Raw genomic sequence first — 21,121 nt, forward strand, 5'->3', positions numbered from 1 at the left:
ATTGTCTGTCATGAAATATCCAAACAGAGTTAAAAATTGTGTTCCATTCCAACTTGTTCACGCCACTTTATTTCATTCCAGTTGCATTATACAAACTGTTAAAACTTCAATCTAGTTCCTTGACACTAAAGCATAACAAATAGAAGACACTTTTAGAGAACCCTTACAACAAAAGTACAATCCAAATATAACATATGTTTCAATAATAATGATAACCAATACAGTAATTTCCCAAAAGGGAAACACCCCTGTGTACTACATGATGATCTTGTTAGTTGTTACTACAGAAATGCCTTCAGTGGATCATTTGGACCAATATCAGCTAAAAGGGGGAGATCAATCTGCATAGATTCTAGACTCACACCTTCATCTCTTAGTTTTTTTATTACTTCCTCAAACACAAATTGATTCCCTCCATTAGTGAGATGCAAACCGTCACTGCATTTAAGTTAACATAATCATATATCAAAACCAAAACTATAATACCATAGCATCACATACTTTGATTAATTAGCATCATCAAAACTGACTTTGTATGGTAATTGATTTTCCAATTATCTTTGCATATTTAATCAAACTATAACAAAGCCATCATGTTTCATTAGTATTTTAAATTAAATGGTAAATACTAATATCAAGATTCCAAAGTATTGTAAGAGAAGATAAACAAAGAAGGTAAAATTTTTGGAAACCTCAAGTAAACTTTTTCCCATCCAGGGAACCGTTGCATTTTAGTCCAAAGATCAATGAAAGGAATTTGACACTCATTGGCCACAGAAATGCATGCTTTAGCATATTCACCAGCAGCTTCATTTGTCCTTTCAGGAAGCCCCTCCGGATTGTTCACAAACAAATAACTACAATAAATTTTTAGAAATTCTTAAGTATGATTAACTTCTATAGAATTATACGTGTGTGTGACTGTGTCACAAACAAAGAAAACCTAATAAAAACAATGACAAAATCAAGGAAAAAAGTCAATGAAACATTACCTAAGTCGTGCTTCTTCATCTATGGGAGGAGGAGTTATGAGGACAACATTAGTTGACGGCCATTGTTAGGAAACATAGCATCCATGGAAGGAAAGAGAGAAATATAGAAAAGCTCTTTGTATTGATAGAAATTGGATATTACACAATGAGAAAGTTAACCCACTTATGGGGAGGTTACACCTATATATACTAATAGGACTAGTACTACTTGTAACCAAACTATGTATCTCTAATAGTCCCCCTCAAGTTGGAAGGTGTTCAAAACACTTCCAACTTGAAATGAGAAAATACAAGGAAAGATGCCGGAAATACATCGGCTGAAAAAGTATCAAACAAGTGCTCATCCAACAAGCAACCACAACTCAAGGTTGAACCAATTGAAGGAAGGAGCATCAAACCAACGCTTAACCACCATCCGGTAGAAGCCAAGATCAACAAAGCCAATTAAGGCACAACGCTTAACCATCAAGAGTGTTCAATCACTCAAGATAGAAGCACAAAACAAGAAAGAAGTGCAAGGAAGGGCCATAGTCTACAATGGAAGGAGGTCATATACAAGACCAAGGTTCCAAAGATAAAAATGATGCCCTCCAATGCCGAGCCGAGACAAGAAAAACCAAATGCAAGGAAGAGCCATAGTCAACAATGGAAGGAGGTCAAATGTTGAACAAACTTCACACCAAAGGTACCATGAAGCAACAAGACCAAGCTTCCAAAGATAAAAGTGATGCCCTCCTATGCCAAGCCGAGACAAGAAAAAACCAAAAGCAAACCAATAAAGATGCATAGCCATGTGATGTGTCTTCAAACCATAAAAGACAAATCGATGTTGATGCATTCAAACCATAGGCCAAAAAACCAATGCTTCCAAGAATGAAGCATAACAAATATCCAAAGAAAATAGCCTTCAATTGTCACCATAAGAGACAAACCAAAAGCAAACAATAGGCTGAATTTCAAACTGCAGAAATTAAACCACTCTAAACCAAGAAACAAGTAACAAATGCCGATAACGATCCAGGACAAGAATACTTGGCAAAAAACTGAAGCTGCCAACAGTGTATCACCTTCAACTCAAAACCAACTCAACTTGTGAGTATATATCCAACGCAAGCTTAATCAACAATATTTAGCTGCTCAATCATAACCAGCTACCTCAACACACCAAAAGTAACCTCAAAAATAATCCAGTGTTCAAGAACGAAGGAATCCAACACTCCCACAATATCACTGTGTTACGAGGCTTGTATTCAAGAAACATTTGCAATTATCCGCTTCAACTAAGCAAACACGTTTCTGCTCTTCAGGTTGCGAACTTTCACTCACATTATCAAACCATTGAAGCAGAAAATTCAAAATGTCATTTGAAAGAAATGCAAGGTTTATGGCAAGGAAAACGCCAAGCCATCCCACTTTTACTTGAACATAATACATAGCATATGCGGTTCCAATTAATAGCACCAAGCGTGCAGGATTTAGGGAGAACAAGCAACCTCCAACTATGAGTAATAATCCTGATGTAGAAGCTCAAAAATGCCAGCGATGATGGCGAAATTACGGCAACCAGAGATAATACCAAACACAAAGATCCTCATATGCAAATGAGTAGCAGAGTACATACACATCACATCACTGAATGAAACCAAGTCTGAATAGTGAATACCAATCGCATCAATTGGATAGATTGCAGCACAGGATTTGAACAACGGCTGCAAAATCACTCAGTGGTACCAAGAACCAATATGTTTTCAGGGAGAACTTTCCACAAACATATTGTGAGCACAAAAGTCACAAATCATGCGCTGATGAATATGAGGCATGAGCAGCAATATAGAAAGATGAATATCAATGCACAGAGCACCACACATCAGAGAAAGATTCTCCTTCAAAAAAATTTGAAACCAAATTGCGGAATAGATGCGAAAATGCGAAACAAAACCTTGAATTATGATGATTCTATGAACTGAAAAGCAATTGGAATTGCAAACCCTAAAATTTGGGATTAAGAAGATTGAGAGAAAAAGAAATCACAATCAAAACTGATTCACAAACCCTATGAGTTGGGAATAAAGAAAACAAACAAACAAGAACGAAGCTGTAAGAGTTAACTTAAAATCAAGTTCAGAATTTCAGAAGCAACGTGCCACGATGGAGAGCAACGTGCCACGATTGGTGGTTTCAGATCCTGAGGCAAGCATTGGAAAAATCGTGCCACGATGGAATCGTAACGTGGCACGATGGTACGCTGAAGGAAATAAAGAAAACGTATTTTCAGTGCAGATTTGTTCCATATTTTAAGGGTTACTTTTACTATTAATATAAACCTTGTATCAGATGAAAATGAGAGTTGAAAACAGGGTTTAGAAGCCAACATAAAAAAACTAGGGTTTATAGAGAATTCTCTTGGCAACAACACTAGGGTTGGGTTTGTTTTCGATTCACCTTGAACAAAGCACTATTAGAATTGAGTCTCTTGGTCACGGGAAGAGGCTGGGACTTTGGGTAGAATTAGGTTTGAAGACTGATTCTTGTAACCCTCTGACATCTCTTTGTAAAGAAACTCATATCATTATAGTGGAACGGAGAGCTGCTCTCTCCCCCAGAGTAGGTCATCATTAGACCGAACTGGGTAAACAGATTCTCGTGTTCTCTCTCTCTCTCCTCTCTTGCTGTTTTATTTTGTTTGTTTTATTTTTGTCATCCGCTTCAATTGATTGCTTGGTATTAATTTGCTCCACACATCAAGTTTTTATTGGTGTGGTTTTCACAACGAATCCGTAACAATTGGCACCCACCGTGGGGCCAAGGTCAAATCAATAACCAGGTATCATGGGTTCGAAGTGGGATATTGAAAAGTTTACCGGTAGTAACGACTTCGGGTTGTGGAAGGTAAAGATGAGGGCAATTCTAATTCAACAAAAGTGTGTTGAAGCATTGAAGGGAGAAGCACAGATGCCTGCGCATCTGACACCTGTAGAGAAGACGGAGATGAATGATAAAGCGGTCAGTGCTATCATTCTGTGTCTTGGTGATAAGGTGTTGAGAGAGGTAGCAAGGGAGACTACTGCTGTGTCTATGTTGAATAAACTTGATTCATTGTACATGACCAAGTCCTTGGCACATAGACAATGTCTGAAACAACAACTCTACTTTTACCGAATGGTGGAGTTAAAACCTATAATGGAGCAACTGACGGAATTCAATAAGATTATTGATGATTTGGCGAACACAGATGTAAATCTGGATGACGAGGATAAAGCCTTACACCTACTGTGTGCTTTACCTAAGTCCTTTGAGAATTTCAAGGATACAATGCTTTATGGCAAAGAAGGCACTATCACTTTGGAGGAAGTTCAAGCAGCTTTGAGAACCAAAGAGTTAACCAAGTTCAAAGAGTTGAAGGTTGATGATAGTGGAGAAGGCTTGAATGTCTCAAGGGGGAGAAGTGAAAACAGAGGAAAGGGGAAAGGCAAGAATTCCAGATCAAAGTCTAGGTCAAAGGGTGGTGATAATAAAACAAAGTACAAATGTTTTATTTGTCACAACTATGGTCACTTCAAGAAGGATTGTCCGGAGAGAAAGGGCAATGGAAGTGGTAATCCATCCGTTCAGATTGCAAGTGAAGAGGAAGGTTATGAGAGTGCTGGAGCACCAACTGTGACAAGTTGGGAACCTGAAAAGGGCTGGGTCTTGGACTCTGGGTGCTCTTATCACATCTGTCCGAGAAAGGAGTACTTTGAAACATTGGAGCTGAAAGAAGGTGAAGTTGTTCGCCTTGGTAACAATAAGGCTTGCAAAATTCAAGGTATGGGTATTATCCGTCTCAAAATGTTTGATGACCGTGATTTCCTTTTGAAGGATGTGAGGTATATTCCTGAACTTAAGAGAAATTTAATATCTATAAGCATGTTTGATGGTCTAGGATATTGTACTAGAATTGAACGTGGTATGATGAGAATTTCTCATGGTGCATTAGTTATAGCTAAAGGGTCTAAAATACATGGTTTATATATTTTAGATGGTTCCACTGTTATAGGTCATGCATCGGTTGCTAGTGTAGACACTCTGGACATAACTAAACTGTGGCATTTGAAGTTAGGTCATGTCAGTGAGAGGGGTTTAGTTGAGCTAGCTAAACAAGGTTTGCTAGGGAATGAAAAATTGAACAAACTAGATTTCTGTGATAATTGCACATTAGGCAAACAACACAAGGTGAAGTTTGGGGTGGGTGTGCATAAATCTAGTAGGCCTTTTGAGTATGTTCATTCGGATCTTTGGGGTCCAGCATCAGTTAAAACTCATGGGGGAGGTTCATATTTCATGTCTATTATCGATGACTATTCTAGAAGGGTATGGGTTTACATTCTGAAGAATAAAAGTGACGCTTTTGAAAAATTTAAAGAATGGCATACACTTGTAGAAAATCAGATTGGAACTAGACTGAAAGTGTTGAGAACTGACAATGGCCTGGAGTTTGTTTCAGAGCAGTTTAATGAGTTTTGCAGGAAACGAGGTATAAAGAGGCATAGAACCGTGGCATACACACCTCAACAGAATGGTCTTGCTGAAAGAATGAACAGGACCTTGTTGGAGCGTGTGAGGTGTATGCTGTTGGGAGCTGGATTGTCCAAGAGTTTCTGGGGAGAAGCTGTTAGTACTGCAGCATATTTGATTAACAGATGTCCATCAACAGGGATAGATCTTAAGACACCTATGGAGGTTTGGAGTGGGAGACCGGCAGACTACTCTAATTTGAAAGTTTTTGGAGCTTTAGCATTTGCTCATGTGAGACAGGACAAACTTGATGCTAGAGCTGTGAAGTGTATTTTCATGGGTTATCCTGAAGGTGTGAAAGGTTACAGACTGTGGAAGATGGAACCTGGAGGATCAAAATTTATTATAAGCAGGGATGTTACTTTTGATGAGACCCGTATGGGGATGAAGTGCAAAGACCTGGATACAAGCTCAGAAACGGGGGTAGAGAAAATTCAGTTTGAGGTGGAGCCTACCACTGATGAAAGGGAAGGGGAGGATCAGACTCCAGTACCTGATGATAGTGAAGGCCAAGAAACAATTGATCCTGACTATCAGCTAGCAAGAGATAGGATAAGGAGACAAATTAATTCACCTGTTAGATACGGTTATGCTGACCTCATATGTTATGCTTTGAATGCAGCTGAAGAATTGCAAGACTCGGAACCAAAGAACTTCAGGGAAGCATTAGAAAGCAATGAAAGCAAGGACTGGCTGAAGGCAATGAATGAGGAAATACTTTCATTGGAAAAGAACCAGACTTGGAAACTTGTTTCATTACCTAAGAATCAAAGGGTAGTGGGAAGCAAGTGGGTGTTTAAGAAGAAAGAAGGTATACCAGGGGTCGAAGAACCAAGGTATAAGGCAAGACTTGTAGCAAAGGGTTTTACTCAGGTGGAAGGGATTGATTACAATGAAATCTTTTCACCGGTGGTAAAACATTGTTCTATAAGGGTACTTATGGCGATTGTTAACATGTATGATCTTGAGTTAGAACAAATGGATGTGAAGACCACATTTCTACATGGAGAGTTGGAAGAAAATATCTATATGCAACAACCAGAAGGTTTCGTAGAAGATGAGTTAAAAGTATGTCTGTTGAAGAAATCTTTGTATGGGTTGAAGCAAAGTCCAAGGCAGTGGTATCGTCGGTTTGATGAGTTCCTTATAAAGGCTGGTTTTATGAGAAGCAACTATGATAGTTGTGTTTACATGATGAGGAGGAATGAGAAAGTCATTCTCTACCTTCTCCTTTATGTAGATGATATTCTTATGGCAAGTTCTGACATGCAAGAGATTCAGAAGCTCAAGAAAAGATTGAATGATGAATTTGAGATGAAGGATCTTGGTAATGCAAAGAGGATACTTGGTATGGATATCATAAGGGACCGAAACAAAGGTGAGCTATTCTTATCTCAGCAAGGTTACTTGAGGAAAGTGGTGGAGCGATTCAGAATGAAAGATTCTAAAGTCGTTGGCACTCCTCTTGGTCATCACACAAAGTTGTCAATAAAGCAATGTCCTCAATCCGATGAAGAGAAAAGCAAGATGGAGGGTACTCCCTATGCAAGTGGGGTTGGAAGCATCATGTATGGTATGGTTTGTAGTAGACCAGACTTATCCTATGCAATAAGTGTGATAAGTCGGTTTATGGCAAATCCGGGTCAAGTACACTGGCAAGCTTTGAAGTGGGTTCTGAGATATTTGAATGGGACTTTCAAAGGTGGTCTGAAGTATACAAGGTCACAACCAGGAAGGGATGCTTTGGAAGGATATGTGGATGCGGACTATGCAGGTAATGTAGACACTAGAAAATCTCTATCAGGTTTTGTGTTTACTTTGTTCGGTACAGCAGTAACTTGGAAGGCAAATTAACAATCAGTTGTCGCTCTTTCAACAACTCAAGCAGAGTACATAGCCCTTGTTGAAGGGGTCAAGGAAGCCATATGGTTGAAAGGTATGATTGGAGAAATGGGGATTAATCAAGGGTGTGTGAAGATATATTGTGATAGCCAAAGTGCCATTCATTTGGCAAATCATCAGGTCTATCATGAAAGAACAAAACACATTGACATTCGTTTGCACTTTGTTAGAGACATGATTGAGACAAAGGAGATCATGGTGGAGAAAGTGGCATCGGAATAAAATCCAGCAGACATGTTCACCAAATCATTACCAAGATCAAGATTCAAGCATTGCTTGGACTTGATTAACTTCATTGAAGAATAGATGAACGTTGGAGAGAGCAGCAAGGTGATTGATGGTTAAATTGGCATCATCACTGATTTGAAGTCAAGGTGGAGAATTGTAAGAGTTAACTTAAAATCAGGTTCAGAATAACTTAAAATCAGGTTCAGAATTTCAGAAGCAACGTGCCACGATGGAGAGCAACGTGCCACGATTGGTGGTTTCAGATCCTGAGGCAAGCACTGGAAAAATCGTGCCACGATGGAATCGTAACGTGGCACGATGGTACGCTGAAGGAAATAAAGAAAACGTATTTTCAGTGCAGATTTGTTCCATATTTTAAGGGTTACTTTTACTATTAATATAAACCTTGTATCAGATGAAAATGAGAGTTGAAAACAGGGTTTAGAAGCCAACATAAAAAAACTAGGGTTTATAGAGAATTCTCTTGGCAACAACACTAGGGTTGGGTTTGTTTTCGATTCACCTTGAACAAAGCACTATTAGAATTGAGTCTCTTGGTCACGGGAAGAGGCTGGGACTTTGGGTAGAATTAGGTTTGAAGACTGACTCTTGTAACCCTCTGACATCTCTTTGTAAAGAAACTCATATCATTATAGTGGAACGGAGAGCTGCTCTCTCCCCCAGAGTAGGTCATCATTAGACCGAACTGGGTAAACAGATTCTCGTGTTCTCTCTCTCTCTCTCCTCTCTTGCTGTTTTATTTTGTTTGTTTTATTTTTGTCATCCGCTTCAATTGATTGCTTGGTATTAATTTGCTCCACACATCAAGTTTTTATTGGTGTGGTTTTCACAACGAATCCGCAACAGAAGCGAAGCAATCGCTCAAAAACAAACAGACATAAGAGAAACCAGATCGATATCGAATCAAAGACTATTCGAAAATCGAAACCGAATTGCAGAACGGAAGCAGAATTGTGAACTGCGAGAAACAGAATCACTATCGCAAGAACAGAAGAAAAAAAAACTAGTGCAGAAACAAGAGACAGAGGAACACGAAATTGCAAACCCTAGAAAATTGGGGCAAAATACAGAATGGAATCGCGAAGGAATTACGAATCGAACAAGAATCGATCGAACGAAACAATAACAGGAACTGGTTTTGAGTACAGGACAAAGATGAAAAGAAAGAAAACTGAATCTCAATGTTGAGATTATAACAGAATCAAGAAGAAAGTTGAAGAAATCGATGAAAACGATCATGGAAGAAAAGAAAATGAAGGAAAATGAAACAAGAGAAAGAAAGTGAAAGAGAGAAAATTGAATTTTCTCGAGAAAATGCAGCGGAAAATCCTTCAAGGTGGATACCAATTTTGCTCTGATACCATGTTAGGAAACATGGCATCCATGGACGGAAAGAGAGAAATATAGAAAAGCTCTTTGTATTGATAGAAATTGGATATTACACAATGAGAAAGTTATGGGGAGGTTACACTTATATATACTAATAGGACTAGTACTACTTGTAACCAAACTATGTATCTCTAATAGTCATCGCTTCTGAAATTCAAAAGAAAGTTGCAGTAACCAATTATATGATTTATTTATACAAGAGGCCTATAATTGAAATTAAAAAATATTTAAGCGTCATCAAACAAAATTCTAAACATTTAAAGTGGCTAAAGAGTAAAGTCAGAAAATAAAAAGTTGTTTTTTCAAGAACAAAAGAGAGCCTAAACCTAAAGAAAAAACAAAATTAAGAAGCTAGTTAAGAGTTGTTAATAACAAACTTATGATTTGCATGAACCTACAATTTCTACATTTGATTTATCATATAATGGTGACATTTTACATTTTAATGGTTGATTTGCATGAACCTACTATTTCTACATTTGATTTAATATTTTACTTTGAGTTTTTCATTTTAGAGGAATCAGATCCCAACTCACTAATTAATAAGTTCCAATATCAAATTTGCACATTTCTTTCAAAAAAAAAAGTTCTAATATCAAAGTTGCACATGATAGATTTTTTTTAATAAATAAACCCGTTATTAGGTTTCATTAACTCTTGATTTAAAAAAAAAAAATCTTATTTTAAAAGCCGGTCTCCTTAACTCTTCATTTATGTTTATCTCTCTTATGAATGAACAATAATAAATCTTTATATAATACAAAAGCATACCTCTATAAGCGATAGTACACGTGGCATCTTCTTGCTCTTCATCTCATTTAATGTTTTTCTGTCAACCAATCAAAATGAATATTGAATCATTTACTTTTTGTTAGCCAATCAAAATGGATCAATGACTCATTTACTTTTCATGAGCCAATCAAAATTGATAATGACATGATTTTTTTTCCTATATATAGAGACAATTTGTTTTTCATTATTTTCATCTACATCTTCCTCCCATAAAAAATCATTATTTTCAACCCCATTCTTTTATCTTTTATTTGTTTATTTCTTAATGACATGTTACTTTTTATTGTGATTTCTTATGTTGCTATTTTCTACTCATATTTTCTTTTAAATTTTTCTTTTGGTGCTTTTTTCTATATTCTTTGTTTTTGACCGAATCTCTATTCATGTTTCTGTTTTCTTTTGTAGATAACAAAAAAAAATTGTTTTTATGGCTCCTTTGATTTATTTAAAACCGACAATAACAAAACTAATATTTTATAATTAAAACAAATAGATATCTGAGTGGACAAAGTTAATTAATTAATGGGAGTATAAATAAAAAACAAAAACAAGACCTTGTGTTAGTGTATAATGTTTTTGATTTTTTTAGTTTTATTTCCTTCATCCTTATGAAATATTTAAATGAATTCATACTATTATTAAAAATAATATTCTAATTAATGATTATTAAATTATTAAATTTTTTTAGAAAAAAATATTAATGTTTTATTCAACACCATATCTTTGTATTCATTCTTTTTTTTTAAGGAGCATCAATTCTATTATTAAAACTTATAATCGCAAATGGTTTAAAAATGACTCCATATTTAATTCTTTCCACAATATTTGTTCCATCCTTGACTTCTACGGAAAAACAATTCTTTTAAAACACTTCTCCAAACTTGAAAAATTAAAATTGATTGATTTTGAAATCGTAATCATAATAATTTAAAAAAATAAATATGAAAATCACTTATTTTGGCTCAAGTTGTTTATGAACTCCATCAAATGATTTTTTTTGCGAAAACTCAAACTTTAGTTACGTCACGGTTGAACTCTTCTCTTAGGAACCATAAGGATAACAAAAAAAAAATATAAAGACACCTAAATACCCATTATTATTACTTTAGGGAATAAATGCTCATTATCATTTTCCCTAAAAATAATCATACAATATACAACAATATAATTTCCACTAAACGGTCTTTATTACTTTTCTAAAAATAAGGAAATTGAATATGTCATCATATTTTTACACCTATTCCTTTTTTAAAAGATGATATTCCATAGGTTTGTACTACATATAAATTTGCTTCTATTTAATGGTGTTTTTTTTGTTAATGATACTAACAAAGTTTAATCTGGTTATACGATAAAGGATCAAGTTGCACTAACTTACACAAGCTAAGAGATCAATTTGACTTATATTAAAATTAAGGGACCAAACTGAGATTTTAAAATAAGTTTATGGGTTAAATTGACCAATTTTAAAGTTATGGGACTAAATTAAACTTTAAAATTAGTTACAGGGCCAAAGTGACATTTAAGCCAAAGAAAAAAAATTAACAATACAGAAAAATCATATAATTATAGAAATAGTAATAACAACAATATTTAAAAGGAGAATTGAATGATATTATTAGTATTAATATTTGCTATCATGTTTTTTTTTTAAATATGGTAACATGTCTTTAAATTATTTTTTTATAAGTTAATACTAAATTACTAATAGTACCATTACAAAGGAAGGTAGACTCAATTGGTAAAGAATTGACTTAACTGCAAGGTAATTGATTTAACTTATGGTGTGCTTGCGCGAGGACTTCTTTAGTGAATGATTTACAAGTACCTCTCTAAATGCTCTTCGAGCCATGAGATTTGTTTTGACCCTGATGAGCTTCCGAAGCCTAACTCATCTAAACATTTTATAAATTTTTTTTCAAATTGTAAATTTAAAAAAAAATTAAAAATGAAAAATCTCAACTTTTTGATTCAAAATGAAAGCCTAAATTTTAGCATATTATAAAAGAAAAAAGATCAATCAAAAACATTTTTTAGGAAAGATTATTCAATAAAATGGAAAAATCATATAATTATAGAAACAATAATAATAAAGTTTTGAAGAAGAATCGAATGTTACCCAAAATTAAATTTGAGCAATAACCGGTGATTTTTTAAATTCCAATTTTACTAATTTTCTACAAAGTCTGTATTTTAAATTTTTTTTAAAGTATATATGTCGTGTCCTTTTAATAGCATAATGCATGTAAAAGTCTTTTAATAACACTTTTTTTAATGCCTTTTTGTCTAATTTTATAAATAAAAATGTACATGGGATAACTCTTTAATGATCATTGCACTAACGATTTTTGAGGTATAATATTTAATGAAGTTAATAAAATAAGAAACAAAAATCATATTGACTTTATTTTTAATAAAAAAAATATGTCGACGAATGTTGATTTTGTGAAAGGTATGAAATATGATTTCATCTATCTCCAATGATACTAGCCTAAATCTAAAATTTGTCTTTTTACTACTAGATTAAACCCTGAGAGTTGGAAAATCACAATTAACTAGACTAAATCCTGAGAGTTTATCATAATGTCGGGATTTCCAGTGGAGCCTACATTGGGTTGGGTAATCATGTTAGGTCAATAGCAATCACGCAAGTTAATTTGACACTACATATTCACGCAGAACCTTAAAGCCTAGACATATGGGTAATCTCATTTATATGTTGATCAAATTCTACTCTTTCTTCCGATATGTAGAACGTTAACTCACACTTCATACATTAACGTATTTTAATCAAGTGTGTGAATTTATGCATTCATAATTATGTGACGTAGTCATAAAAAGTAAAATAGAGACACAAACATGTTCAAAAATGTGGGTTAGTGGTGATTTCAAGGATGTAGGTTTACGCCCATTTCTTTCATGAGAAGGGATAAATGAAATTAGAAGCAAAGTGAATACGAAAAAGGACATTGATTATGAGAGAAATGATAAGAGAAAAAGATATGCAATGGGTTTTCTGTCATGAGTTGGAACCTTTAAATCCAAAGTTTTTCTTTTTACCACTAGATTAAACCCTTAGAGTCGGAAATCACAATGAAGTAGAAAATTCATTTTTAATTCAAATTAATCATGATAAATAGCATATTCCTTATACATGAACCATCTCTCATCTTGGTTTTTTACTGAAAAAAGTTTATTGGTTTAATTGTTCTTGATTATTGGAATTACATTATGAAACACATTTTTCAAAAGTTGTTGGTAATTTTATGAGTTTCTTGAAAGGGTTGAGAATTTCTCGATAATTAATTTACCAAAACATTAGACTCAATTAAAAACAAACCACATCATTTAAAAATGTATAATAAACATGTATGTTGTCAACTTAACATAACATAAAAGTGCTTTTCTAAGGTTAAATCCTACCAAAGACCAAAAATAAAATAATTTGAAATAATACAAGTTGAATGAAATAAATGGTATGAAAGAGAACAACATGGAAAAACTTAAATTTAATATTTTCTAGAAGAAGAATTAGACTAAACCAAAAAAAGTGTTATATCATTTTAATTTTTTTAATAAGCATGTATTTTATCAACTTAGCATAATACATCTGCATTTGTCTAATGTAAAATCCCATCAAATGCCAAAAGTAAATGAATTTGAAAAAAATATTAAGTTTGAATAAAAAATATAGCATTAAAGCGAATGACATCTACTAACTAAAATTTAAGATAAAAAAAATCAAACAAATGACATTCAAAAACTAACAAATCAATTTATCATAATGTTAGGCCTTCCAATAGAGCCTACATTAGGTTGGATAATCATGTTATGTTAATAGCAACCAAACAAGTTAGATTGACACTACGTCTTCACAAAAAACCTTAAGGCACTAGGTAAATGGGTCATCTCATTTCTATCTTGATCAAAATCTACTCTTTCATCCAATATGTAGAATGTTAACTCACACTTGAAAATGTTACCATATTTTAACAAACTGTGTGATTACATGTGTTCTTAATTATGTGACACGGTCATGGAAAGTAAAATAGAGACACAACATGTTCAAAAATTTGGGTTGATGATTATTTCGTGGATGTATGTTTATGTTCCTTTCTTTCACGAGAAGAGATAAAGAAAATTAGAAGAAACACAATGAATACGAAAAAGGACATTGGATATGAGAGAAATAATAAGAGAAAAAAATATGCAGTGTGTTTTGTGCATAAGAGAGTAGTGAATAATACGAATTGTCGTTAATTTTATAGATTTGTTGAAGGAATTGAGGAATCTTGAGTAATTATTTTACCAACAAATTAGACTTAATTAAAAAAACTCAATATAATTTTAAAATGTTTAATAAGCATGTATTTTCTAAACTCAACATAACACATCTGCATTTTTCGATTGTTACATCCCACCTAATATCAAAATTAAAGGAATTTAAAATAATAGAAGTTGAATAAAAATATAGTATGAAAATGAATTTTGACATAAGAGAAATGATAAGGGAAAAAAATTAAGGAGTGTGTGTTTTGTCTGTGAAAGTATACGGAATATATTGAGTTGTTGGGGGACTACCAGGGATCCAAAAACTAACAAAAAAATTCATCATAATTTTGGAACTACCAAGGAATCCTACGCTGGGTATGATTCCCACAGTAAACTAGAAACCACACGAGTGAGATTGATACCACATCCTTACAAAATATCTTATAGCATCAAGTATATGAGTCTTTTTACTGATACCTTCTTCGAAATCTACTATTCCATCCAATATAGAGCTTTAAGGAATTAACTAGGTATATGGGTATATCATTTAAATGTTCTTTAAAATTTACTCTAGCGTTCATGCAAAACTTTAACTCACAATTGACACATTAACATCTCTTCTTCAAGTATGAGACTCTTTGCATATGTGATCTACCACCTTGAATCTCTCCCGCTTTTCCCACAAAGTTGAATCGAATAAAGAGGAACCACACAAATAAGAATGATACCACATTTTCACCCAATATTTTAAGGCACCAAGTGTATGAATTTTTTCACTTATATGTTGTTCAACCTTCAATCCTCTACTCAATGTTAGACTATAACTTACATTTGATACATCACAACATTATCTCCCTCAAATATGAAAAAATTCTAGCCCGTGCTTGGCACGGGTATCCATACTAGTAATTGAAGAAATAAATAATAAACAAAAATAATAATTGAAGAAATCAGAACTTGTTACCAAGTTACCTTAAAAAAGGAGACAATGGAGCGAAGGTTGTCCTTGTACTCATGAAGAGGAACATCCTTTATATCTAATCCTAGCAAACATGCTTACCCTAATTGTCAAACCCTAAACCTAATATTTTGGCTCCAAATGTTTGAAATTTCAATTTCAATTTCAATTTCTCTCTTATCCATCTTGCATTGGAAAACGGCATATACATTGAAAAATATTCCATATCTCTCATATCAAGACACTCCTCTTTTCTGCTAGCTTAGTTTCAATACAATCATCTCTCTCTCACTCCCTCTCCATGCCAATGAAGAAAATTTCACTCTCTTCCGTGTCTTTTCTACTTTCAGAGTCTTATTTCTCTTCTCATCTCTCACCGTCGTCGACTCCACCGCCACCGTCAGCGGTGGATTTTCTCCTACGGCCTCCTCTCTAGCTCTCTCCGTCCCGTTGCCTCTTCCGTTTCCCGTTCATTCAACACCAACGCCATGCGCCAGTACGACGAACACTAAGATGAGTCCAATGTTGCCGATCGTCGTCGCACTGATTTCTCTTTCCCTCGCACTCGCCGCGACGATTTCCTCTCAGGTAGTTGTTATCGCTCTTTTACTCAATTTCACTAAAATATTTCAAGTAGTTGTTTCCGCGACGATTTCCTGTCAGTGACGATTTCCAACGGATATTGGATTTTCAGAATGGAAATCCTTTTCGATAACAAAATTCTGGTTTTCTATAGATTTATCATTATGTTGGTTGGTACAAAGAGGTTGAAATGAACAGGTTAAGTTTCATGAGCTGTTAAGAGGAGAATTCAAGGTTATCCCAACTTAAAACTCTTTTGGAAAAAGATTCCCTTTTGCTAGATAGCATTTTTAGTCACGAATCTCTAATAAGTAGCCTTTGGTTGGATGAAACACCGTTGGTAACTAGAAGCACTTGGGGAATGGGACACCGAACATTACACTTATAGCAGAGAATGCCAAAAAATGACATGAGCTTTATTCCTTCTTGGGAGGATAATTGTGCTTGGCTATTAGATTGTCAATTTTTTGGTATTCACGATTTTGGGTTTACTGTTAACTAGAATTTTTCTTACCCTCACGTGCATTTTATTTGACAATGTCATTGCAAAATTTATTTTGTTATTATTATGACTTTAATTAGAATGAAAATAGTTTTTCCTTTTTGCTCCATGTTTTTGTTGATTGGATGTTAAACCATAAACACAATTTTCTGGTCAGAAGAGCTTCAGTAAGGATGGTTTAGATGAATCTGCAATGTGTATGTAATATTGTGATTTATGAAGATGATTCCTGATTTTGGTAATCACATTTTTACTTGCATCAGGTGGGAAGAAGTTAGCTACTGCAGCAGCACAGTTGAATATTTTCAATTGTCCTGATAAAAAAAGATTAAAAAAATGCTCTGGTCATCCTATTGGATTCATATTTTTTTTTTACATAATATGGCCATATCTTATTTTTGTGATTCTTATGTTATTTGTATAGTAATTGTTTTGAATTTAACTATCAGGTACGTGTTCGGTGTATCCTCTCATTTTTTGGCAGTGAAATATATGTTGCTGTTTGGAGGATAGATGGCCCTTAAAAGCATTCACTTTGATGAAAACTATTTTGCATTTTAATTGGTGTGTGTTTCGAGGTGTGCTAAGGCTGTTATTCTACAACCAAACAAGCTATATATTTGTAGTTAAAGTAAGATTTGAGTTTTGATATCTAATTTTTGTTCACACTTCCAATTTCATTCTTGCATGAGCTCTGTTTCAAGATTGATCAATTTCATGTTACCTTTTAGACATGTCAAATTGAGTAGCTTGGATGATCTGCGATTGATGAAGATGGTAATTGCATCAATACTACATCAAATGTGGTATATAAAGAAGTTTTCCGCAATGTGTAGTTTGTTCAATGTCTATGGTGAAAACTGTTTTGCTTTTTTGGCTGACCTGCTGCTTTGCCATGGATATAGGTAAATGCGAAACTGAAATACAACAAACTGTTATATAATATAGTCGTACTGTGATGTGATTAATTTATTTGGCTGTTTCCGTATTTGTGCAGGTGAATTCAGTTTATGTATAATCATGGAAAATCACACTCATGATATCAACCACAAAGGACGGAAAATGATGGAGTCCGGTTGTGATGTCTCTTTTCAGAATAAGGATGTTATTATTATTGATGACGATGATGATGATGATGATGATGATGATGATGATGATGATGATGAAGAGGACATAGAAGGCAGAACTATATTAGAGGAGAAAGTTCTTGAAATACATGGCATGGCAGACAACAACAATCCAATGGAAATTGACATTGGAGCGAATGACAATATGCATTCCAATTCCTATTGATATAGAGCACAAACAAGATAGGATTGAATTCAACCAGGAGGGGATTAATGCCGATCAAGTAAATGATGATGTTTCCTTGATTGAATTGTTCACACATGATCAAATTACTGAACAAGTCTGAAAAAGCAATTTGTTCAGGTTAGTATTCCACCTTCCTGAAAAATTTATGCTGTGTTTTCAATTACCTTGATCTGTTTAGGCATTGCCCGTTCTTCATCACATTCTGCTCTACATGTATTATGTCTCCCATTTTCATATTATTTCAAGTAGCAAGTAATATGAATTGAGTTTTAAGATAGTTTTCTTTGACTGCGATATTTCATTTAGAGAACATTGTTTGCCGATTCAGTCCCATCTGAAAGAAAGAAGTGTCTCCATGGGATATCAAATCAATATACTACTTTATGTGATGACGATGATGTACATATCCTAATAAATATTAGGAGTTGGTCCTTTGGAGATGCTAATTTTATAGAAAATTATGTTTTTGTTTCAGGTAAAACTTATTCAGAAGACAATGGAATAGAAAGTTGTCTGTGGTTAGTGAGACAAAAGCTTTGAGGTTGTGACTGGTGCGGTTTTCGGACGGCAGACTGCTGTCTGTGGTTCAACTGTGTTGGCAGTGGTGATGTGCTGCAGTTTGATACCTATGGTTTTCCTTTTTTAGCTTTGGGAGGGACTGTTGCATGGGACTTTGGTTTTGTTAGGGAGCAGATTTTCTGCCTGGGCTTTTCGGTTATCAGTACTGTGGGGAGCCTTTCTAGCAGGCTTTGTGTTTCTCTCACAAGCTTAGCTTAATAAATCAATTAAGTTATGTACTATTAATGCACTACTTGACTATTATTGGGACCTAAGTCACCGTATTTTCATGTCATTGCAAATATGGACGAAATCCATCCATATTTTAAGCATTTTGTTATGATCAATTGTGTTTGACATTTGTTCACCATTATTAATCGCCGTATTTATTGTGTTTGACAAGTTGTGTATCCAATTTCGTGGCTTAATCTACGAAGTTATTGAACGTATGTTAAATATACCGTATTAGCTTCTCAATAAATATATACGGTTATGTTAAATATACCGTGTTACCTTCACAATAAACACTTAAAATAGCGGATTATTTATTTCTTCAAGTAATAGTGTTCTCAACTATATATGACCCGTGCGGCAGCACGGGTGAAAAGACTAGTGTTGAAAAACAGAGCATCTATTAGGAAGACAAGCATCATTAGCCCCAAAGAAAATAGTCAAAGCAATTGGAGCAGTTTCGGTTCCCTCGTCACCGCCATGTGATACTGGAAAAACCCTTTCCAACACCTTCAGTGCCCATCGTGTGTTATACCCACGATACCCTCTGAACACCACATCAGCCTGTCACACGAGCTCATTTGATTAAAAATATTTTGAGAAAATCACTTTTGATCTTTTAATTATGTTTGTGTACTTTCTCAAAAATCATTTTGGTAAAAAAAAAAAAATAGTTTGAAAATGTAACAATTATTTTAATTAGTTTTTGAAAATAAAAAAAAAAATTATTTTTGGTTACATGAAATTAGTACGAAGTTGCTTAACAATGACTAATCTATGTTGGAAAACATATGGAACAGATATAGCGGATTCTCTCTCCTAACAAATATTTTCCATAGTATGAACTAAAAATTGAACTCTTGACCACATATTTAAGAGGCTCAAATATCTTACCAGGATCAATCGATTGCTGAATCTATCTTTCTTTAAATCATATTAATGAAAATCTAATTTAACATGTATAGTTTTTCAACTTGAATGATTTGTAAACCATAACGAAAAATAAAAACATTGTTTATTTTTATTTAAAATCACTTTCATTTCAATCTATTACAAAATCTGGAAAAATAACCATCAAGAGAAAAAACATGAAATGACATGGAAACATGGTTGGTCACTTAAAGCAAGAATGAATTATTACCGTACGAGAGAAATAGTTGGCAAGAGAAGCACCCCATCCTCCAACACGATTCTTCAGTGATTGAATCACCGAAAAGATATATTTGTGGCCTCTTAGTCATGTTTTGTTATACAAGTGTGTGTGTGTGTGTTTCATGAGTGAAGATGAAGAAATGAAGAAAGGACGACCCATTATATAGTCAACATAGCAAGATACCTGTGTTGAGGCATTAGTAAAAAAATTAAGATTTCGAAATCAGTTCGTTTTTTATGGAAATAATGTACGCAATGTTTAAAATGAACCCAATATAATATGATTAATTATTGCAATGAACTTGGGTTAGGTTTTAATTGATTGATAAACTTAATGTGATGGAAATGAAAATTCCGCCTAGTGAGTTCCATGTATATATTTTTTATGACATTTTTGAGCTTTCAATTTTTAGTTAATTTCTTAGTTCCCTAAAAAAAATTAATTTCTTAGTTTTATGTTGTGTTTTGACTCGGTATGGGGTATCAAGTTTCAACACAGTCTTTAATTTTAATGGGGGAGTCTATCAAAATGTCACACCTAACTTTCATGAATGTCCAAGTTTGATCAAGAAATTCGCGCAAGAGTTGCATCACTAAATACTTGTTGGAAAGAAATGTTAGGAATTAATATATAGTTGAGATATTCATTAGTTTTATCTTTGGATATACATTAAAGTATCCGCTTCATGCATGTGACAAGTTTTATTCATAAATATTTGTGCGTACGAATTCTTTTGTCATCCCTAATAAAGGTAAAGAAAATTATTTATTTAGCAGACACAGATATGTTAAAAAAGAAATTGACTCAAAGATAAGAAATTATCCTTGGAGACCTCTTAGTGCGAGGGAAGTAAGAAATAAAAGAAATTAGAGAAATGCTAAAGAGCGTTTTTTAGATAATGCCTCAGTCTCAAATATAAATAAAAAAAATATCAAGAAAAACTAATGTGTTTGGTTTAAAATTTGTATCAAATACATCAATCTATGTTGATTTATTTTTGCTTACATTTTAATCAATCTATGTTGATTAAAACTAACATATAATTTTTATTTTTTTTTTACAAAATAAGCTTAACTTAGTTGGTAGGGACAACGCATAATATATGCAAGGTTGTTGGGGTTCAAACCTCGACTACCACCCAAAATTTGTTTTTATTCATTGTAAACTAGTTATTGTTGGGGTGAGAGAGGGGAGGCCTGGAAGTGGAGAGGGAGATTATGGGTGTGGGAGGAGGAGATGGTAGAGGAGTGTAGAAATTTTTTGCTGACTATTGAAATGCAGGTTGATTCTGTTGATGTGTGGCTATGGGCTCCCGATGCTGGGTCTTTGGCCAGTGGGACTTATCGGATCCTCACAAATAAGTCACCCACCCCTGTTGTTGTTCCTGCGGCTCATTTATGGTGGAAATATGTCCCTTTGAAGGTCTCAGTTTTTTCTTGGCGTCTTTTCCGTACAAGATTGCCAACTAGAGTGAATCTATTTCGACGAAGGATCATTCCTTATGAGTCGCAACTGTGTGTTAGTGGTTGTGGCATAGAGGAATTAGAGAATCATTTATTTTTAATTTGTCGTCTTTTGGTCAGGTTTGGCAACTTGTTAGGACTTGACTTTGCGTTTATACAACGGATCCTCCTAATTTATTGGATCATTTCTATCGGTTTGGTACCTCTTGA

General features: G+C 34.1%; 1 protein-coding gene and 1 long non-coding RNA gene across 4 annotated transcripts; one reads left to right on the forward strand and one right to left on the reverse strand.

The window, feature by feature from the left end:
- Positions 1-66: 66 nt before the first annotated feature.
- LOC146944046 (GDSL esterase/lipase At5g45920-like) lies at positions 67-19,686 on the reverse strand. Its single transcript, XM_085742433.1, has 5 exons — positions 19,437-19,686; positions 18,678-18,859; positions 15,123-15,177; positions 693-857; positions 67-438 (listed from the first exon to the last, which is right to left on the reverse strand). Exons 2-5 carry the CDS (start codon positions 18,715-18,717, stop codon positions 282-284), a joined length of 417 nt encoding a protein of 138 aa, XP_085598559.1. The 5' UTR covers positions 18,718-18,859; positions 19,437-19,686; the 3' UTR covers positions 67-281.
- On the forward strand, positions 16,692-18,434 carry LOC146944047 (uncharacterized). 3 transcript variants are annotated; one of them, XR_015025833.1, is made up of 4 exons: positions 16,692-16,823; positions 16,924-17,097; positions 17,190-17,623; positions 17,982-18,434. It is a non-coding gene; the product is annotated as an uncharacterized LOC146944047 (long non-coding RNA). The 3 variants fall into 3 exon arrangements; XR_015025832.1 differs by lacking the exon at positions 16,692-16,823 and having other exon boundaries at positions 16,907-17,097; XR_015025834.1 differs by lacking the exon at positions 16,692-16,823 and having other exon boundaries at positions 16,907-17,097; positions 17,190-17,543.
- Positions 19,687-21,121: the final 1,435 nt, after the last annotated feature.

The sequence above is a fragment of the Medicago sativa genome, chromosome 2 (assembly GCF_051527215.1).
Source record: "Medicago sativa cultivar Bolivia chromosome 2, Bolivia_mono, whole genome shotgun sequence".
NCBI classification, from domain to species: Eukaryota; Viridiplantae; Streptophyta; class Magnoliopsida; order Fabales; family Fabaceae; genus Medicago; species Medicago sativa.